General features: G+C 48.4%; 1 protein-coding gene across 4 annotated transcripts in view; it reads right to left on the bottom strand.

Moving 5' to 3' along the window:
- Positions 1 to 19,008, bottom strand: part of tbc1d14 (TBC1 domain family, member 14) — a 42,990-nt gene that overhangs the window by 288 nt on the left and 23,694 nt on the right. For 2 of the 4 annotated variants that reach the window (XM_035427520.1, XM_035427522.1), the window contains 10 exons: positions 11,628 to 11,746; positions 9,446 to 9,528; positions 8,178 to 8,295; positions 7,736 to 7,842; positions 5,490 to 5,570; positions 4,794 to 4,888; positions 3,332 to 3,403; positions 1,923 to 2,051; positions 884 to 993; positions 11 to 269 (listed from right to left, as the gene is read on the bottom strand). In XM_035427520.1, coding sequence (XP_035283411.1) covers positions 11 to 269; positions 884 to 993; positions 1,923 to 2,051; positions 3,332 to 3,403; positions 4,794 to 4,888; positions 5,490 to 5,570; positions 7,736 to 7,842; positions 8,178 to 8,295; positions 9,446 to 9,528; positions 11,628 to 11,746 — 1,173 coding nt within the window. Of the gene's footprint in view, positions 1 to 10; positions 270 to 345; positions 505 to 883; positions 994 to 1,922; positions 2,052 to 3,331; positions 3,404 to 4,793; positions 4,889 to 5,489; positions 5,571 to 7,735; positions 7,843 to 8,177; positions 8,296 to 9,445; positions 9,529 to 11,627; positions 11,747 to 17,754; positions 17,886 to 19,008 lie in introns of those variants that run through there. The other 2 variants (XM_035427523.1, XM_035427521.1) reach the window with 2 other exon arrangements.

Raw genomic sequence — 19,008 nt, 5'->3', positions numbered from 1 at the left:
GGCCTCTCACCTGAGCCCACTTCTTGTTCTTGCTGTGCATTTGGATGGTGGCGATGGCGGCGAAGAGCTCGTCGCCCGAGATGTCCTCGGGCAGCTTGGTGAGGAACTGCGCGTTGTGGATGAAGTCCATCTTGGTCAGGATGTCCTCGTAGAGCTTCAGGATGCCCAGCGCAGTTCGGAAGAGGAACTCGTCGCCGTCCCGGCAGAAAACGTCCCACACGCGGCACGCCAGGTCCAGGGGCAGGGATTTACTGTACAGGGTGAAGATCCTATACAACACACACATACAGAGGGTTTACTGTACAGGGTGAAGATTCTATACAACACACACATACAGAGGGTTTACTGTACAGGGTGAAGATCCTATACAACACACACATACAGAGGGTTTACTGTACAGGGTGAAGATCCTATACAACACACACATACAGAGGGTTTACTGTACAGGGTGAAGATCCTATACAACACACACATACAGAGGATTTACTGTACAGGGTGAAGATCCAATACAACACACACACACAGAGGGTTTACTGTACAGGGTGAAGAACCTATATAACACATACATACAGAGGGTTTACTGTACAGGGTGAAGATCCTATACAACACACACATACAGAGGGTTTACTGTACAGGGTGAAGATCCGATACAACACACACACACAGAGGGTTTACTGTACAGGGTGAATATCCTATACAACACACACATACAGAGGGTTTACTGTACAGGTTATCAGTAGTTGCAGAGTTGCTATTCTAAAAGGGCAGAGCGATGGGTCACACTTGTCACAACCCGTCGTAAGTTTGTCTACATTCTTCCACAGAAGAATACCCACAATGCAGTTCAACAAACACAGTGACGAAAGAAAGACAGGTGACTTACCAGTCGATTAAATAAATATCGGGACTTAGGTTGTTGCTCTTAAAATGTGCAAACAGCTTTGGTAGATTCTCTTCAAAGAACACTTCAAATGCCGCAAAGTAAGTCAACATCTGGAAAGATGGGGGAGGGTGGGAAAAAAGTGAGTTCCACCATGCAGAGACATCCACAAAAACTAAATCGCTCAGTCATCCAATCACTCCTATCATTACACAGGTGGAATACCTGGGGGTTCAGAACATAATTTACATGCTAGAGCAGAGAGACAAATCGATTTTCTCATTCTGAAATGAATCAGGCCAGTGTGCACGGACACCGCAATGTGCAGTGTAGAGTGAAGAGACTGCTCTGCTCATAAGGCTGCTTGTGTGCAGTGTGCAGTTAGCATTAGTATTAGGCAAACTATAGGTCGGGCACAGGTTATGCTGCTCCAGCTGTAGGGGGGTAGCAGACTGAGTGCAGTGCTCAGAGGGCTATGTGTGTAGGGTGCTCAATATAGGGAGGTTAGGTGCAGAGCTCAGCGGGCTGTGTTGTGTATGGCAGGGGGGCCCATCTCCAGTCCTGGAGGGCCACAGCGTCTGCTGGTTTTTTCAGCACCAGTGATTCATTTTAACCATTGATTGGTTGAAGAATACACACACCTTGTTCTCTTGGCCTTAATTGGCTGCTGATGAAATCGAACCACAAATACTTGCAAACACAGTGGCCCTCCAGGAATGAAGTTGGGCACCCCTGATGTAGTGTATAGTATACAAAGTGTTTGGGCTCAGTGGGCTGTATTGTGTAGGGTATAGGGTGCAGGGTATAGAGTATTTGGGCTCAGTGGGCTGTATTGTGTAGGGTATAGGGCACATGGTATATGGTGTTTGGGCTCAGTGGGCTGTATAGTGCAGGGTATAGGGCGCAGGGTATATGGTGTTTGGGCCCAGTGGGCTGTATTGTGTAGGGTATAGGGCGCAGGGTATAGTGTGTTTGGGCCTAGTGGGCTGTACTGTGTAAAGTGTGGGGTGCAGGACATAGAGAGTTTAGGTAATGTACTCACAAGGCTGTGGTCCACTCTAAAGAATGCCATCTGACAGGGTTTGTTCAGCAGGTTGGTAAAAGCAATGAAGGCATCAGCAGTGTCCAGATTCAGAATGAACACTGCGGCAATGAAGGACATGCCTTGTACCTAGACACACAGAAACACATACATACATGCCTTACTACAACTTTACATAACCGCACATGCCGCTCACACAACAGAGCCACACACACACACACACACACATATGCACACGCACAGACATACGCCAAGGTGCCACTCTCCACTGTATCTGAACTACACCTTCCCGGAACAAAATGAAGACCGTACTTCGTACCCACAGTGACAGACATGCCCTGTGCCACTGTGTGCCATTTTTCATTGGGTCCTGCAGTGATTACAGCTCTTTACAGAACCCTCAATAGTCAGCATTACGATTACAGTGCTCTTCCTAGGATAAGTTTGTAAGCATTTGTTTTTGCCTTAAATAGGAAAGTTGTGAAAATGAGAATTAATTAGAAAGTGAAGTAATAAAAAAGAAAAGAAAAAAAGAAAACAGTCACAGGCTCTGCACACATGAATGCACTGTGGATATGGATTTCGAACACTGAACACCTCCCCACCTCCTGTCAGCTGACCGCAGTGCTTTCGGAATGCTGATTCACGCACTGCGCAACTCTGGGGTTACACTTCCGGTTTCAGCGGCAGCGTAAGATTAAGATTCTTCTCACTATTAGCTCTGCCCAGCCTGACGTGGGGCGTGACCCTGCAGGCAGGAGGGGCCCCGCGGCTCAGGCGCACACACAGAGGCCTGCGGTTTCCATCTCACGTTCAGGCCAGCAAAGGAAGTCAGACCGCAGATAACTAGATAACTGCTCAGCGATAACTAGGCTTCTCCGGTCGTGTGCAGCTGCAGAGCACGCCTAAACTAGCCCAGAGTCAGCACATTACACAACTTAAACACAAACGCGTACACACAGGTACACACAAACGGACAAGCACGCACACGCGCACACACACACACACGCACAAACGCACACAAAACAACTTTCAAAAGTAAACAAGAAAAACGAAACCATTGCAGCAAAAAAATTCACATTGCCAATGAATATGCTCTCACATTACAGAAACATTTCATACTGGTTTGATTTACAAAGAGCTGGACAGTGGAAGCTTAAAAGCCATTTCACCAGCTGTAACATACACACAAGTGCTCCACAAACACAACCTGTAAACTTCCCAGAATCCACTGGGAGGGGGCAGGGCGTGGAAGATTAAAAAAGTCAAAAAGAAATGGCTGTTAGTGCTGTGGTGAGTCAGGCCACATTTTGTTGGGCCTTTAAAAGAGAACTACAAGTACAGAACATGTGTTAAGAGGGAAGACTAAAGAGTGGGTTTCAATAAAAAGGCATGAAATCTGTACTTACATATCCCACATCTGGCCTGTAGCAGGTGTACGCTCCCAGAATGCTGTGCAGCATGTCATGATAAGGGCCACCCTGAAGAAGCAAACAGATTTCATATGAAGAAGCGGACGTTTCATTATTTATACAGCAGTCTTTACTAAACCAGTTCAGGACACTGCATCTTGCACAGGCGTGCTATGGCACTGCCCCATGCAGGATCTGAACCTGCAACCACGAGGTAGCAAGACGAGGTCCAGAACAACCGAGCCTCGATGCTGGTTCAAACAGTGTGAATGCACCTCAAACAGGCTGATGCCCAGCAGACCAATTAGGAAGGCCGGTTCAAGGAAGCTCTCCATTCGGGATGTAGCCGAATGTTGGATTCTTCAAACGTTTGCTCACGAGATCTCTAATCGATTACCTGGTCCAGCACTTGAATGCTAGCTAATTAACTACAGACTCATAATTTCTCATCGATCATCCAAGGAGATCGTGAGAAGGTCGCAGAGGTCATTAACTGACATGGCCGACCTCCCCGCTGGAATGCAAGAGCGTGAGCAGATGTCTGATGGCAAGTCCTTATTTAAACAGTGAAATGTCATACTGGGCCGTGATTGGGGGAGCAGGGAGTGCAGTCTGATCATGGGACACAGAATATTTAATTGATTTGGAATACTTGTATTAACACCTATGTTACAGTAACCCCTGCAACATCTGCAATGTTCAGTCCCCAGGCAATTCAAGGGAAGCAGATATTTTAGCAAAGTTATGAATCAACAGAGAAACAGAATTCATGTGCAACCGAAATATACATTCCATACATCTGTCCACATTTCTTTATTTGTCACTTTAAAAAATAAAAAAAGCCAAATGTACCCCAGCAAGGAAATAGCCTGCTGAACTAGACAGCTGGCGGAGTTTCGGACAAGTCATTGTTACAGTTAACATACACTGCTCAAGTCTGGCTCAAGTGATGCACTTGTGTGATTAGCAGTGGCTGTTACGGTAAAGACAATTTGGCAAAGAGATTGCACCCTGAGAGAGAGCGCGACAGAACTGAGGGGATGAAACTATTCCAGCAATGTCTCAATAACACTCTTCTCTCTTCTCCAGACTCGCGCACTAATGAAAAACGCAGAAGACCAAGCGAGCATAGGAGCGCTATATAAGTGTCATACCTGCTACCAAACAGCAGGGGGCAGTATACACCCACCCTTGTGAAGTCTTTTCAAAGGTTCTTCAAAAAAAGTCTCTGGATTGAATACCAATGTGACATCATGAAAAAATTAATTTATCTTGCACTAAATGAGCACGATTTATCAAATAGAATCACACAGATATGCCAAAGAAAGGAACAGTGCATGTACTTCTGGACAGGCAAATGACAAGGCAAAAAGATTTATCAGTGTTCAGTATGACCTTGGTGACCTTTAAGCTCACACATACCACATATGGATCCATACCACAGCTTTCAGTTACGTACCTTTTGGAATATACAGAGATTGGGGAACGTTCTGGAAATGTCTAACTTTATCAGCTCCAGGCTAGCTTCTTTGTCCGCTAGAGACAACCCAGCATCTGTATGAGCACAGAATTACATATCAGGTCAGATTAAATGTTCTTAGAAAATAAGACTTGCCTACAATAGAATTAGCCAGAATATGACAGTGAGACCTCTTGCCAGTTTTTGGATCAATACAGATGTGATTTAAGAAAAATTAGTTATTCAGTATTCTTTCTCATCAGTATTCTTAGATAATAATTCTTAAGTACCATAGAGTTAAGGCACCTGACTGATAATATTCATTTCCCTCTCTGAAAGCGTGAGTGACTGCAGATATCTCTGTAGTGAGCCTAATGCACACAGGAACAACTTAAACAGCATAAATTGCTCAAGGGGGAAATACTAGGTTTGATTATTTCAATATTCAGTTTGGAAGCTCCGGAACATTCCAACATCAAACGAATCAAAAGGCACATCCCGAGTTTCGAGTTTCGAGTCAGGGGGCGGCTTAACCCGTTTGGCACCAGTGACACGCTCAGACATGTCACGCTCGTTTTCAAGTTCATTTTATAGTTTGTGAACAGTTTTTTTCCCATTTATTATTTTGTAAAATGAAGGACGACGGTTAGTGCAGGGTGCCGTGGGGGCTGATGGGGCGGGGAGGGGGGGCGTTACCTTCGCTTTCGGTGTCGGAGGACGACGTCGGCATGGCTTTCCACTTCTCCCTGGCTCTGGACAGGCAGATACTGTAGAGCTCTGCAAAGGAACGCAGACGTGTAAATCAGCCCGTCGGGTCACGGGAGAGCTAATGCCCTTAATCCTTCTGCGGCCAAGGGGCATTCTCTCCCGATTCCATCAGTCCAGGGCTGCAAAACTCCGGTCCTGGAGGGCTAGTCCGCGTACTGGTTTTGTTCCAACCAGTTACCTTATTTTTAGTTTTCTGACAGCTCTATAAACTACGTTGGTTTACTCCTGTACTTCAGCACAGTAAAATCTTTAGTATACGCTTTAGTATACGCTTGCAGCTATAGCTGCCGCCTATACAAATGTCAGCCCCATATATGATCGAGCTAATTAAATAATTAAGAGCAGAAGTTGGCGCAAAATCCTGAAACGGATCAGCCCATGTTATGCACCTGTGCATTAGTCAAAACCCCTGGTTAGGTGACAGTAGCAAATGTGGGGAAGGGGGAGAAATGGTGGAGGTGAAGACAGCGAATGCAGAGAGAGGGAGGAGGAGTGCAGTGACACAGTAACACAGACATACGCCACAGCCCGACTCTCCAGTGCTCGCAGCCTCTGATGCTTTATGATACGTTTGCTCGGAGGCAGGAACGTCCTTTCAGCCTGATGGTTTCACTCTGCTTTTTTTTGGTTCTTTTACGTCAGGTTTATCATCCCCTAGCGACAAGAACTGAAAAGTAACGAGGCTTCAACACCAACCGCTAATTACACACCTGGCGTGAAATCGACAGGAAGCTAGGTGTTTGAAGCAAACCGCACTATGCAATTATACGAAATCAGAAATGCCCACAATGAGCAATTCAGAGGTATTTATATTAGCAGAAGACGGCTGCAGAAAAAGCCAAAAAGAGAAACTCAATGATCTCCGAAGATTGTGAGGAGAGGATTGCAATCGATCGCTGAGGTTGCTCGTGTTTTGCTCATTTCTCTGAAGAGCCCGCAGCCCACTCTTCTGACAGTTTAAGCGCAAACTGGTCTCGCCGGACAGGAAGGAGTTCACGCTCTCTCGCACCGAGCGAAGCCAGAGGCAAGTGTGAAACCACAGAGCTGCGGAGGTCCGCTACAGCAGCCTCGTACGCTAGCGCCAGAAGAGCCTTCACCGCGCGTGTAACCTCAAGACCGACACCTCTCTCTCTCTCTCTCCACCTCCGCCTCCGCCTCTCACCCTCCCGCCCACATCTCCGTCACAGCCCCCTCCCTCTTCCTCATTCCCAAACTTTAATTAAACAAGCGACTATCACCGACACGCTTCGTTAGCACGCTAGCGAACGCGCGTCCGAGTTCCCCGGGTCCTCAAACGACCACGGCACTCGCGTCGGCATAGAAATGACTCCAGTTTATCAGAGTGAGTGTTTGAGAGCGGTCGAGGGGGGGAGGGGGTCGAGAAAACGGGGGCTTCCCGCTCTCGTTCTGCTGTAAGTCCCTTTGTACGGCCAGCAGGTGGTGCTGCGTCCAAGAAATCGTGGTCACAGCAAGGACGGCAGGTGACAAGAGTGTAAATCTGAGAGAACATGCAGGGCTTGGCGGACAGGGCAGCAGAGCTGTTTCAGAACCCCCACAGGGAAAGGTCACCGTGGGGGTGCATTATTTAGACTTAGGTCCTCATTTCCAGGTCAGCAGGGAATAGGGTTAAACCCAGAACATCTATACCAGTGGTCTCCAACCCTGGTCCTGGAGAGCCACAGAGTCTGCTGGCTTTCATAGTGACACTGCACTTCATGAATCAATTAGAGCAGCTGATTACACAGTTAACTCATCTCACCTGGTGTCTTGGGTTTCAATTGGGTGCTGATTTTAAGGTGAAAACAAAAACCAGCAGACCCTGTAGCTCTCCAGGACCAGGATTGGAGACCACTGATCGATACAATGTGTCTCCAACTGCAGCGCGTGGAAGTGCAGCCATGCGTATATTTAATGTTCATATTCAGGCCCATAGCTAAGCTAGCGTAGCCTTCCCTCTCTAGATATTTCTTGCTCCTGATCACTATGTCATTAACTGTGTCCCGTTAACCTGTGTGGAGTGCAACTTAAATCACAGTCGTGCATCAATGAACGTTCAAATTATGAACTCATCGTGGCTAAACTGATTTCAGTGACGGCAGGAACAGAAATAAAGAAATGGATGAATAAACAGGTGTAAGCATAGGAGGACGGGGGGGGGGGTTTGAGGGGCGTACCGTGGGTGATGTTGAGCTCGTTGCCGATGGCCAGGCTCCACACCTTGCCCCTGACGCTGGGGGGTACGCCCTGCCACCACAGCTCTCGAACCCGTCGAGACGTACACCTGCGGCAGGGAGAGAGAGAGAGAAGGAGGGAAGGGAAGAAGAGAGGGTGAGGGAGAAAAAATAGAAAATAGAGAGAGGGACAGGGACAGAGAACAAAAACGAATAAGAGGAAGGGCAGTTCGGAAAGCCTATGTCTAGAACATTTTTCTTTACTTCTCAACTCAACTGCATATACAGCTTCAGTTTGGCCACAGTACTGGCAGTAAAGTGGCACTGGAGCGAATCAAATGGAACTGAAATGCATTGGACTGACGGGCGGAGACTCGGGCTCACGGGGGGCCTCAGCAGGGCAACCGGAGCCCTGGAGACGAGCGCAGCCAATCAGAGCACTCACATGGTCTCCCAGTTGGGGAGGATTTCCTGGTTCCAGGTGAGCGCAGCGTTGCCAATGCTCTCCTCCAGCTTGCATCGGTCCTCCAGCTGCTTCCTCCTCTTCTGAGCCTCCTTCATCTCTGCAGGAGGACCAGGAACAGGAACAGGATCAGGATACATTTACACCATCATATCACTCCTGTTCCACTCAGACACTTATAGCATTAAATTACTCCTGTTTCAATGTGAGACACATATACCATTACATTACTCCTGTTCCACTGAGACACTTACACCATTACATTACCCCTGTTCCACTGTGAGACACTTATACCGTTTCATTACTCCTGTTCCACCAATCTAGTACATCTATATCTGTGGTACAGGGATACAGACAATCTGCTACAATATTCATTTCTTGAATGCCATACATGGCCCCGTGAGGCCATGATCTTTAAGATCAATTCTGACCTTTAATTCACCCTACTGCGGTCTTGTGTGGATGATGTCGCAGTTTAAAAGCTGTCTTTGCAATGAAAGTGTACGCCCGAGAATGAAAGCTTACATGCCTGCACTGAAACCAAGCTGTCAGTTCAGGAAGAAAGTTTGGCTTTTATTTTTTAAATATTTCATTTTATTAAACAGAGAATGTGTGACACAAACATCCCATGGTGATCTCAGAAGCACACCTTCAAGCACCTCATCTCTGCTTCGCTCCACCTATTTTAAAAGTTTTCAGAAATAGGAGACAATTTTCTCTACTTTCTTGTCTTTATTTATTTTGCATTTATTGCAAGAACTGAGGGGGATAAAAACCCTGAAAAAAGCCTGAATGTGATTGCTGACATGTAAAACACCACATTATTTTCAAGCATTAGAGTCTTCAAATGCTGAAATTCAGTTTCACGGCCCAGGCCTATACCTACGCCGCTACCTGCACGAGGAAAGAAGCTGTTTATAGAAATTCCACGCAGGATTGTGCTCACTGAAATTGCTGCAAGCCGAACCTGTCAGCTGCACATTACATTTTCACTCAAGTGGAATGCTTTTCATATTTTATAATAGATTTATTATTTCACTGCCATTTATTTTCCTTAGTAGCTCTTCAGAGAGCAACATATGTTGAGAAAAACAAATCACATTTCTAACTGTTCATTCCCCCTTTGCTCTGGTTTTAGCCTGCGGCATAATGTAACATGCACAACACGTTTGTGCGTAACATGTAAAAATGCATCTCGTTACAGAATTCAATTGTTTTATGTACGGAGAGCGTGTTTAGAGAGCTCCAACCTCGCTTCTTGGCCTGCGCCACCATCTCTTCATACTGCTGTCTGTGTTTCTGTGCCTCTTCTGCTGGCTTGGCTGGAAGATTCCTGTAAACACACACACACACACACACACACACACACACACACACACACACGTGCACACACACAAAGGGCAGGTAAGGTTAACAAAAAAGAAGACAGAATGAGGTGACTCTTAACAGTGATGAATGGTGTGCAAACGAGAACAAGACCCTGAACATAAGATGGTGGCCACTGTACCATGGTGTTCCGTAGGAATGATGGCAACAGCCTGGATTTTAATTAGGGATGACAACAAGCTCCGAAATTAAACTGCTCAGGCCTCAGGCACTGGCCTTTATCAATGGCAAACAGAAAATCTCCCATCAGCCACTGCTGTAGGGAGAGGTCTATAGGGATTATAAGGAATGGTTTTGAACAAAACAGTACAATTCTGAATTGCAGTGAGCGAGATCAATCCATCAGTATGCGTGAGTGTGTCTGTGTGTGTGTGTGATGTGTATGTGTGTGTGAGAGAGAGAGAGAGAAGCACTTGGAAGCATTAGTAGGTGCGAGAAAGGACAGAAAGTGAGAAAGGGTGAGAGGAGCTTCCCCATCCACACCTAAAGGGAGATTTGGGTGATATGAAGACATCGGAACATGTGCAATAGCCTGTGCAGGTTTCAATATTAGGGTATACTGTACGAGTGTGTGCATTAGCATGTGCTGGGATATGAGCATATACTGCATGCATTAGCGTGTGCTGGTGTATATGAGCATATATGTATGTGTGCATTAGCCTGTGCTGATTTATATGAGCATATATGAGTGTGTGCATTGGCTTGCGCTGGTTTCTGTATTAGGCCATACTGCATGCATTAGCATGAGCTGGTGTATATGAACATATATGAGTGTGTGCATTAGCATGTGCTGGGATATGAGCATATATGAATGTGTGCATCAGCCAGTGCTGGTTTCCTGTATTAGCACACATTGCGTGCATTAGCGTGTGCTGGTTTATATATTAGGAAATACTGCGTGCATTAGCGTGTGCTGGTTTATATGAGCATATATGAATGTGTGCATTAGCCAGTGCTGGTTTCCTGTATTAGCACATACTACGTGCATTAGCGTGTGCTGGTCTATATGAGCATATATGAATGTGTGCATTAGCCAGTGCTGGTTTCCTGTATTAGCACATACTGCGTGCATTAGCATGTGCTGGTCTATATGAGCGTATATGAATGTGTGCATTAGCCTGTGCTGGGGTCTGCATTAGCACACACTGCGTGTACTAGCGTGCGCCCCAGCTGCATGGAGCCCTGCGGCCCTGTGGGGTTTGAGGGGAACCAGGGGAGCCTGCAGTAAGCAGCTTACAGGGACACCGCGGCATTAAACTTTCATTACACACTCCCATCTCTCAGATTAAGAGGAGCCTAAGAGGGGCAGGGAGAGAGGGCCAGGGAAGGTAGGGAAGAGCATTCAGACCGGAGGGGTTGGTATGGCAACGCGTGTAGCATCTGACTTACGTGTCCCACATCATCCATTTGCCAAACCTGATATATATATATATAGTGTTACTATTCAGTGCCTTGGTGCAATGGCAGTGTCCTACCAGAGATTTAGTGCAGGGTAATACTGTATTAAGAATGTCACCAAAATTGTCACTATATCTGTATAACTAAATGGTGTGCCTCTGAATACAAACCCTTATAAACATTATTTATTCTGTTGTTCGATAATGTTTATCCTCAGTGTGTAAAAAGTGTAAGCTTAAAAAAAGCTTTTCTCAGGGCTGGGACTGGCCGCATGTTGGGCAGGGTCCCTCCTGCTGTTGAGAAACAGGGACGTCTAGACCCATTAAATGAAGCGGGCAGGGACCCACCCATCGGCCTGGTGCCGAAAACATGACACGCAACCGCAGCATTACAACATCACGCTAACGCTCATACGCAACACGCAGAGGAACCAGGAAGGGTTGGGTGAGTTAGCCAACTCTGCCAGTGTTAGCATAACGGCTAGGGAGCTGCACTTGTGCAACTATGAGGTTGTCAGTTCGCAGGTAGGACAGTGCTGTAGTACCCTTGAGTAAATTACTTAGTGAACAACTGTATAATGGGCTGTATGTAAGCTGTGTAAGTCACTCTGGATAAGAGCTAAACATCTAAACTGTAAATGTAACTCACGCTGGACGGTCCTCCAGGATAAGTGCTGTGGTGGACAGGGGTTCGAAATCCAGGTTCTTCCTCACGCTCTGTTTGGGAGATGCCAGGTTGCCAGGTCTACCACTTCTTGTTTCATATTCCTGAGGAAACGAGGGGGGGGGGGGGGGGGGAAGTCACTCTACTCTTCCTGTGAGGACAGCAGCACGGTGCAGTGTGTACAGTTAGGTCTGTAATCAGCAGGTTACAGGTTCAAGTCCCAGGTGAAGGACTGCTGTGGCAAGTACTTACTCTTAAAACATCCAGAAGTCCAAATAAATAACATACAAGAACGTATACCTGATATACTTCAGCACAGATGTGTACGTACAGTATCAACAGATTAATTGTATAGCGGTTATTCAAAGTTCTTCATTTTTATACTGTGCTGGTATGCACAGCAGTCACAGCACCACAGGAAATAGCTCAAACTGAAAATAAGTACATTGGATTTTTTTTTTTTTTTTTTAAACAATGAATAAGCCTAGGACATGAACCATACCTTTAAGAGTACTTAACAGATGAAGATTAAAAGCATGATAACAAGGGTAAAACAGCAGTTGGTAGAACAAGTCTGCATCAGATAGATAACAACACCTCTCCAAAGATGCTAGCTGCACTCGTTCAGGGTGTGACCCTACCACAGTGAAAAAAAAACAGCTTTCTATAGTACAATATTTCTACAGGAACTGTGCTTATTTATGGATGAGCAAGAGGACACAGCCAGCTGAATTCCTAAAGCAATCCTTCCTCAGACTCTGAAAGGGAAAGCAATGGAGAAACAAAGGTCAATGCCTCTAGCCTTTGTATGGCACGTGGCTTGTATGGGGGGGGGGGGGGGGGGGGGGGTCACAGTCATATGGGGGGAGAAGCACTCATGACTGAGATGGCCTCACTGCCCTCTACTAATGAAAAACCACAACTATCCTTTTAGGCTTCTCTACATTCTGCTTCAAACCAGTCTGCAGAACTCGATGACCGCTGACTTCCAGTCCAATCTCACACAGACTGCCCTCTCTTAAGACGGAAAAATACTGGTCAAAACGAACACTGGTCACACTTCTGAGCTGCGTGCGGTCACTGCGAAAGCTTGTCTGAAAGTGAGCAGTGACACTGGAACACCGCAGCCAAGGGAGATAGAACTGTTTGGACATGCCTCTTTAAACTGCATTTCTGTGCCGAAAGCAGCTGCTGGTCTTACATCACGGTCTGGTGCTGCGGTTTCCGCAAAGATGAGCAGGCCTAATCATCTCTCTGCACACACTCACACACAAAAAAGTTGTTGCTCCACGAAGAGAAGTTTGCTTCCTCTCAATGTTTAGGGGCTCTAATTTAAGATAAAAAACTTTTAGGCTCAGGACAGCGTTGCCGTTTTCCGCACGTAGCGACCGTTGTGACGACTGACATTGAGTCAATGACGGGGCCAGAGGCGCCAACTTCTGTACATGTTGGCGGAACAAACAATGACACTGTGACAGCGAGAGTGACTGTGATTGGTCAAGGCAGTTTGATCTGTCAGCATGATTGGTCACAACAGCACGTGCTGCGAATGCGATTGGCCAAACTGTGAGCGGGGCTGGCCACAACAGTGGGAGCTGTGAAAATAGCTGTTCGAAAAACAGCCAGAAGGCACGGACGAAACAACCGGCTGAATCCCTAGCTCTTCGGCCTGCTAATTAATAAAGCCGTTACAGACCCCCATCGATGGAGCAAAGTGCAGTCCCTCTGCACGCACACCCTCATCATCATCAGCTGCAGGTCCTTTCCCTAAAGCACAGGGAAATCAGGCCAGAGCGTGTATCGGGGGGGGGGGGCTGAAAACATCCAGAAAGGCCTCTCGTGTCTTTTTACTTGATTAATAATGTAAGGACAGACTGAAGCTAAAGCGTATTTGGAACCCGCTAAGGGATGCTGCGTTTCCCTCTCAGTTGGAAGTCGGTTCTTCCTCCGCACTGCCTCCTCTTCCTCACCTGACGCCTGGATAATTCACACGAGACCGTTTACAGACCAACCAGGCAAAATGACGGCATTAAACTACTGAGGGCTACAGCTTTTTCTACAACGCGTTGACATCACCCTTTGATCAGGAAGATCGATCTTCCCAGCATTCACTGTGATATCCTCCTGAAATGCAAAGTCGCCAAAACACCGCTGAGCAAGAGGCCGCAGTCGTTCTCCCCTTCATCAGGGGGACAAAGCGGTGGACTGTTCCAGAAAATGAGGAAGCGGGATTGCGTGGCCTCTGTGATGATTGTTCTGGCCAGAACCCGAAAGAGGAAGTGGGGGGTGCTCACGGAGGCCAGGTGGTGACAAAACCAATGTGTGTGAAGTGCTGGCACGGTGAGCCTGGGATCAGGGCCAGGCCAGCCAATGACAGGCCTGAATACAGCATGAGTCGCTGTTAACTGCACGATACGCTTTTCAGGTCTGTGGTCCTGACATCATAGCACGTCACGCTAACGTTACCCTCAGTTCCGCCAGGGAGGCTTTTATGCCTTACAGTTTACATGCCATCCCTTTGTAGAGCAATCCAGTCTGAGCAGCTCACTGGAGACCCACACAGGGACCAAAACCTGGAGTTCTGTGGTCGCATGACCGGCTCCCAGACCACAATGCATCACTGCAGGCCAATGTCACAACAAACACACCGGGCGGAGAGGTCCCAGGGGTCTAAGCCCAGAGAAGGTCGCGTTCCTGCTGCGTGACGGACAGAGGAACGCTGACGCACATCCTATTGATTGATCGAGCGGGTCACGGGGGTCGGGAGTGGCGAGGTATCAGCAGCGAGTGAGCCAGAATGGAGAACGCTTTTCTTTTCTCATCAGCCGGCTTAACGCGATCAGGCAGGAACACGACCGGAAAGATGTCCGCCTCCCTCGCCACGTCTTCATGACTCACACATCAATCAATACCTCCACACCAAACTCAACTAGTGCCTGGTACATTTTACAGGTCTCCCCGAATAATGAGCATTTCCCTTAATGAGTCTGTCTTCATCCCTGTCCCCATCGGCAGGGAACAGAGGCCCAGGTGTGCGCCCGTCTCCATGTGAAACTGATTGGACTACAGGTCTAGTCCCATTGTGATGTCATAATGCGTGATGTCACTGCACAGGGCTTTTCGCTCCATTTGTGTTAATTACAGTGATCATAGGAGACGTGCCGAGATGCCGAGCCTCCCACTCAGGATATTCTGAGACTCCACACAGGGACATGCTTTAATTACCACCTATCCCCCTCCACCAAAGACATTTTATAAAAACACAGAAAACAAATACGTGCCCGATTTTACAAACCCAGCCAGGCTATAACCACTGCAGTAAACCAGATGCAAAATGCATCTTCTTGGTTTAACTTCACCGCCAGTGGAGCTGTTAAATGTGCCTAATCCATTTACTGCTCACAAGATGCAAATTGAATACATCTTGTTCGGGTTTGCATCCTTTTATTTTTTTACCCCGAGTTAATAAAGCGATTTGTGCATTTCCACGCTCCGGTGGTTACAGCATCTGCATCCCTGGGTTACCGTCTCCAGGGAAATAGTACTCCCCCCCCTCCCCCCCCCCCCCATGTGACCGCGTTTGTAACGTTTCATTAACTCCGCGCCGCTCCCGTGGTAACAGCAACACTGGTTCGAGCTTCGGCCTGGGCTCCGCGGCAACCCGGCACCGCACTGCGATGCTCGAGCCCGCTGCCGAAGGTGCCGGTCTCTGGGGTACCTGCGCACCACAAAAACAAGCCTGTTTACCGGCGGGTAACCTCCCACAAGGAGCGTGCGCAGAGCAGTGACATCAGCACACTCCAAACAGGACCCCGGCACTGCATTCCCTGACTTACACGAGAGACAGGCACCCTCTTCTCCTCCTGAAGACAGCCCGTGTGAAAAGGCCAGCCCGCAGAGAGAGAGAGAGGCCATTAGGCTACGAGTCACACCTGGGGACTACACACACACACCCCACAACAGTGCCAGGGATGTAAGCCACAGTTTGAGATGGACCCCAGTACTGTTAGACAGACTCCTGTACAAGGAGAGAGACAGAGTTCGAATTTGACAAAACCCTGTATAGAGACAGACTCCAGTACACAGAAAAACACTCCTGTACAGAGAGACAGACTTATGCAGAGAGAGACAAACTCTTGTACAGAGAGAGACTCCTGTACGAAGAGAGACACACTCCAGTACAGAGAGAGACAGAGTCCTGTACAGAGTGACAGACTCATGTACAGAGAGAGACAGAGCCCTGTACAGAGAGGCAGACTCATGTACAGAGAGAGACAGAGCCCTGTACAGAGAGGCAGACTCATGTACAGAGACAGAGCCCTGTACAGAGAGGCAGACTCATGTACAGAGACAGAGCCCTGTACAGAGAGGCAGACTCATGTACAGAGACAGAGCCCTGTACAGAGAGGCAGACTCATGTACAGAGAGAGACAGAGTCCTGTACAGAGAGACAGACTCATGTACAGAGAGAGACAGAGCCCTGTACAGAGAGACAGACTCATGTACAGAGAGAGACAGAGCCCTGTACAGAGAGACAGACTCATGTACAGAGAGAGACAGAGCCCTGTACAGAGAGACAGAGCCCTGTACAGAGAGACAGACTCATGTACAGAGAGAGACAGAGCCCTGTACAGAGAGACAGACTCATGTACAGAGACAGAGCCCTGTACAGAGAGACAGACTCATGTACAGAGACAGAGCCCTGTACAGAGAGGCAGACTCATGTACAGAGACAGAGCCCTGTACAGAGAGGCAGACTCATGTACAGAGACAGAGCCCTGTACAGAGAGGCACACTCATGTACAGAGACAGAGCCCTGTACAGAGAGGCAGACTCATGTACAGAGAGAGACAGAGCCCTGTACAGAGAGACAGACTCATGTACAGAGAGAGACAGAGTCCTGTACAGAGAGACAGACTCATGTACAGAGACAGACTCATGTACAGAGACAGAGTCCTGTACAGAGAGACAGACTCATGTACAGAGACAGAGTCCTGTACAGAGAGGCAGACTCATGTACAGAGACAGAGTCCTGTACAGAGAGACAGACTCATGTACAGAGACAGAGTCCTGTACAGAGAGACAGACTCATGTACAGAGACAGAGTCCTGTACAGAGAGACAGACTCATGTACAGAGACAGACTCATGTACAGAGACAGAGTCCTGTACAGAGAGACAGACTCATGTACAGAGACAGAGTCCTGTACAGAGAGACAGACTCATGTACAGAGACAGAGTCCTGTACAGAGAGACAGACTCATGTACAGAGACAGAGTCCTGTACAGAGAGACAGACTCATGTACAGAGACAGAGTCCTGTACAGAGAGACAGACTCATGTACAGAGTCCTGTACAAGGACCTATTCCTGTTTTGAAGCAAACTCATGAGAGCACTGAAAAACCCTGGAACTGTCTGCTCACCAAGTTATAGGTAAAATCTCTGCACATGATGCGCGCCTATAAACATCAACGCATTTTCCACAACATGCCGTAAACCGTCGCAGTGCCAAAAATGAGCAAGCGCTAAAATGCGCTACTGCGCGCAAAAAGGACAAAGGGGGCATTTAGAAAAAAAGCAGTGTTCCACAGCAGCAGACGGTAACATAAGTCAGCGCAAATGCCACGCTCACTGAGCAGGAGATACAGCCGACCGCATCAATAACACAGCGGGCCAGGAGGGCTGCAATGTGACACTATCATCAGCGCGGAGATCAGAGTGTGGAGCCCGCTCGCTGTTACAGTCTGCTCCTTCAGCCATGAGCTCCTGCAGACACCAGCCCAGACATACTGAAGATCTCCATTAACACTCACACCTCCGGAGAGAGAGAGAGAGAGAGAGGGGGGGGGGAGAGGGAGAGAGAGGGAGGGGGGAGAGAGGGAGAGAGAGGGAGGGGGGGGAGAGAGATGGAGATGGAGAGAGAGCCTCAGAGAGGGAGACAGAAATGGAGAGTGACAGAGACAGAGGAGGAAGCAAAGGAGAGCGAGATTCAGAGGCAGAGAGAGAAGAGGAAGAGTGGGAGAGACCGAGAGACACACGCGCGCACACACACACACACGCGCGCACACACACACACACACACACGCATGCACAGCCCGGCTCCCCCTCGCTCACCATGTACGCTGGCGTTCCGTGCGGACGTCGGGGCGTCGGTGCTGCGGCTCAGCGGCGGCGGCGGGGGGGGGGCCTGCGCAGCCCGGTTGCGGGACACGCCCCGGTGTGGCACTGCGGCGGCGGCGGCGACGGCGGGGGCAGCGGCAGCGCGGGCTGCATGGTAGTGCGGAGCTCCGGCCGAGTCTGCTCCTGGCACGCTGGCGCTAGACTGAGCCTCCCCGCATTACGGCGCAGCGCGGCGCGTTGGGCCGCTCCCCTCCGCCCCGCGCATGCGCGCGTCTGCGCCTACGCGCCTCGCCGCACACTTCCCTTTTTTTAAACCGCTCGCTCTCTCTCTCGCGCGCTCGCTCTCTCTTTCTCGTGCGCTCGCTCGCTCTCTCTTTCTCTCTCGTGCGCGCTCTCACTCTCCTCCTCCTGCTGCTTTTGCTCGCTCGCCCCCCCCCCCTCCCCTCCTGGCGAATCAGTGCGGCTCTGTGATACTAGTCACCGCCGCTGCGCTGTAAGGAGCTCAGCCAGCCAGGCCACGCCAATCAGCAGCAGAGGGGACGGAGGGAGAGGAGACAAGCCATCCTCTCTCTGACCTCGGCTGGTAATGCCTGGCGCCTGTCTGCGGAAAAGCTCCGGTGTCGCTGAATTAGCCTGTGCGGCTCCCGGGGTGCCGTTAATCAGGTGATGTCACTGATCTTTTGTTCTCTACTGCCCCTCCCCCCTCTCCTGTGACCATGGTAATGGGGGGGGGGGGGGCGGTACTCATATGCTCTTTAAGGTAAAAGACAGGTAGAGAAGAGGTGAGGAAGAGAAGAGAATGACCTCACCACCCACACATAAACAAAACCCATAAACATACTTAACACTATGAACTTCTTAAAGGTATGAAACGCATTCAAGTATTTTTATTTAGCATTTCTGTGTACTGTTAACCTCACTCAAGACCAGTTCCACCAGTCATTGCTGCACAAATGAAATCAAAACATTATAAATAGGACGTTGGACAAAAATAAATAAATCACAGAGACTAGCCAGGGTTATGGAAAAGCAGTACGGTAAACGTAGCAGCAACCGTTCACAAATTTAAACATGCACTTCTGAGTTCACACTCACAAAAAATGCTTTGGTGCAGTGTTAATTAAAACGACAGCAGCTGTAAACTTCACAGGCAGTTAACCTCTGGACCTTCATGTCCACTCTTTCCATTAGAACAAAAAAGAAGGAAAAAAAAAGGAAAAGAAAAAAAAAAAAGGCACATGATCCAGC

This window comes from Anguilla anguilla, chromosome 7, assembly GCF_013347855.1.
Source record: "Anguilla anguilla isolate fAngAng1 chromosome 7, fAngAng1.pri, whole genome shotgun sequence".
In the NCBI taxonomy this organism is placed as follows: Eukaryota; Metazoa; Chordata; class Actinopteri; order Anguilliformes; family Anguillidae; genus Anguilla; species Anguilla anguilla.
Note: the sequence above shows the minus strand (reverse complement) of the source record. Positions and strands in the feature narration are given on the sequence as shown.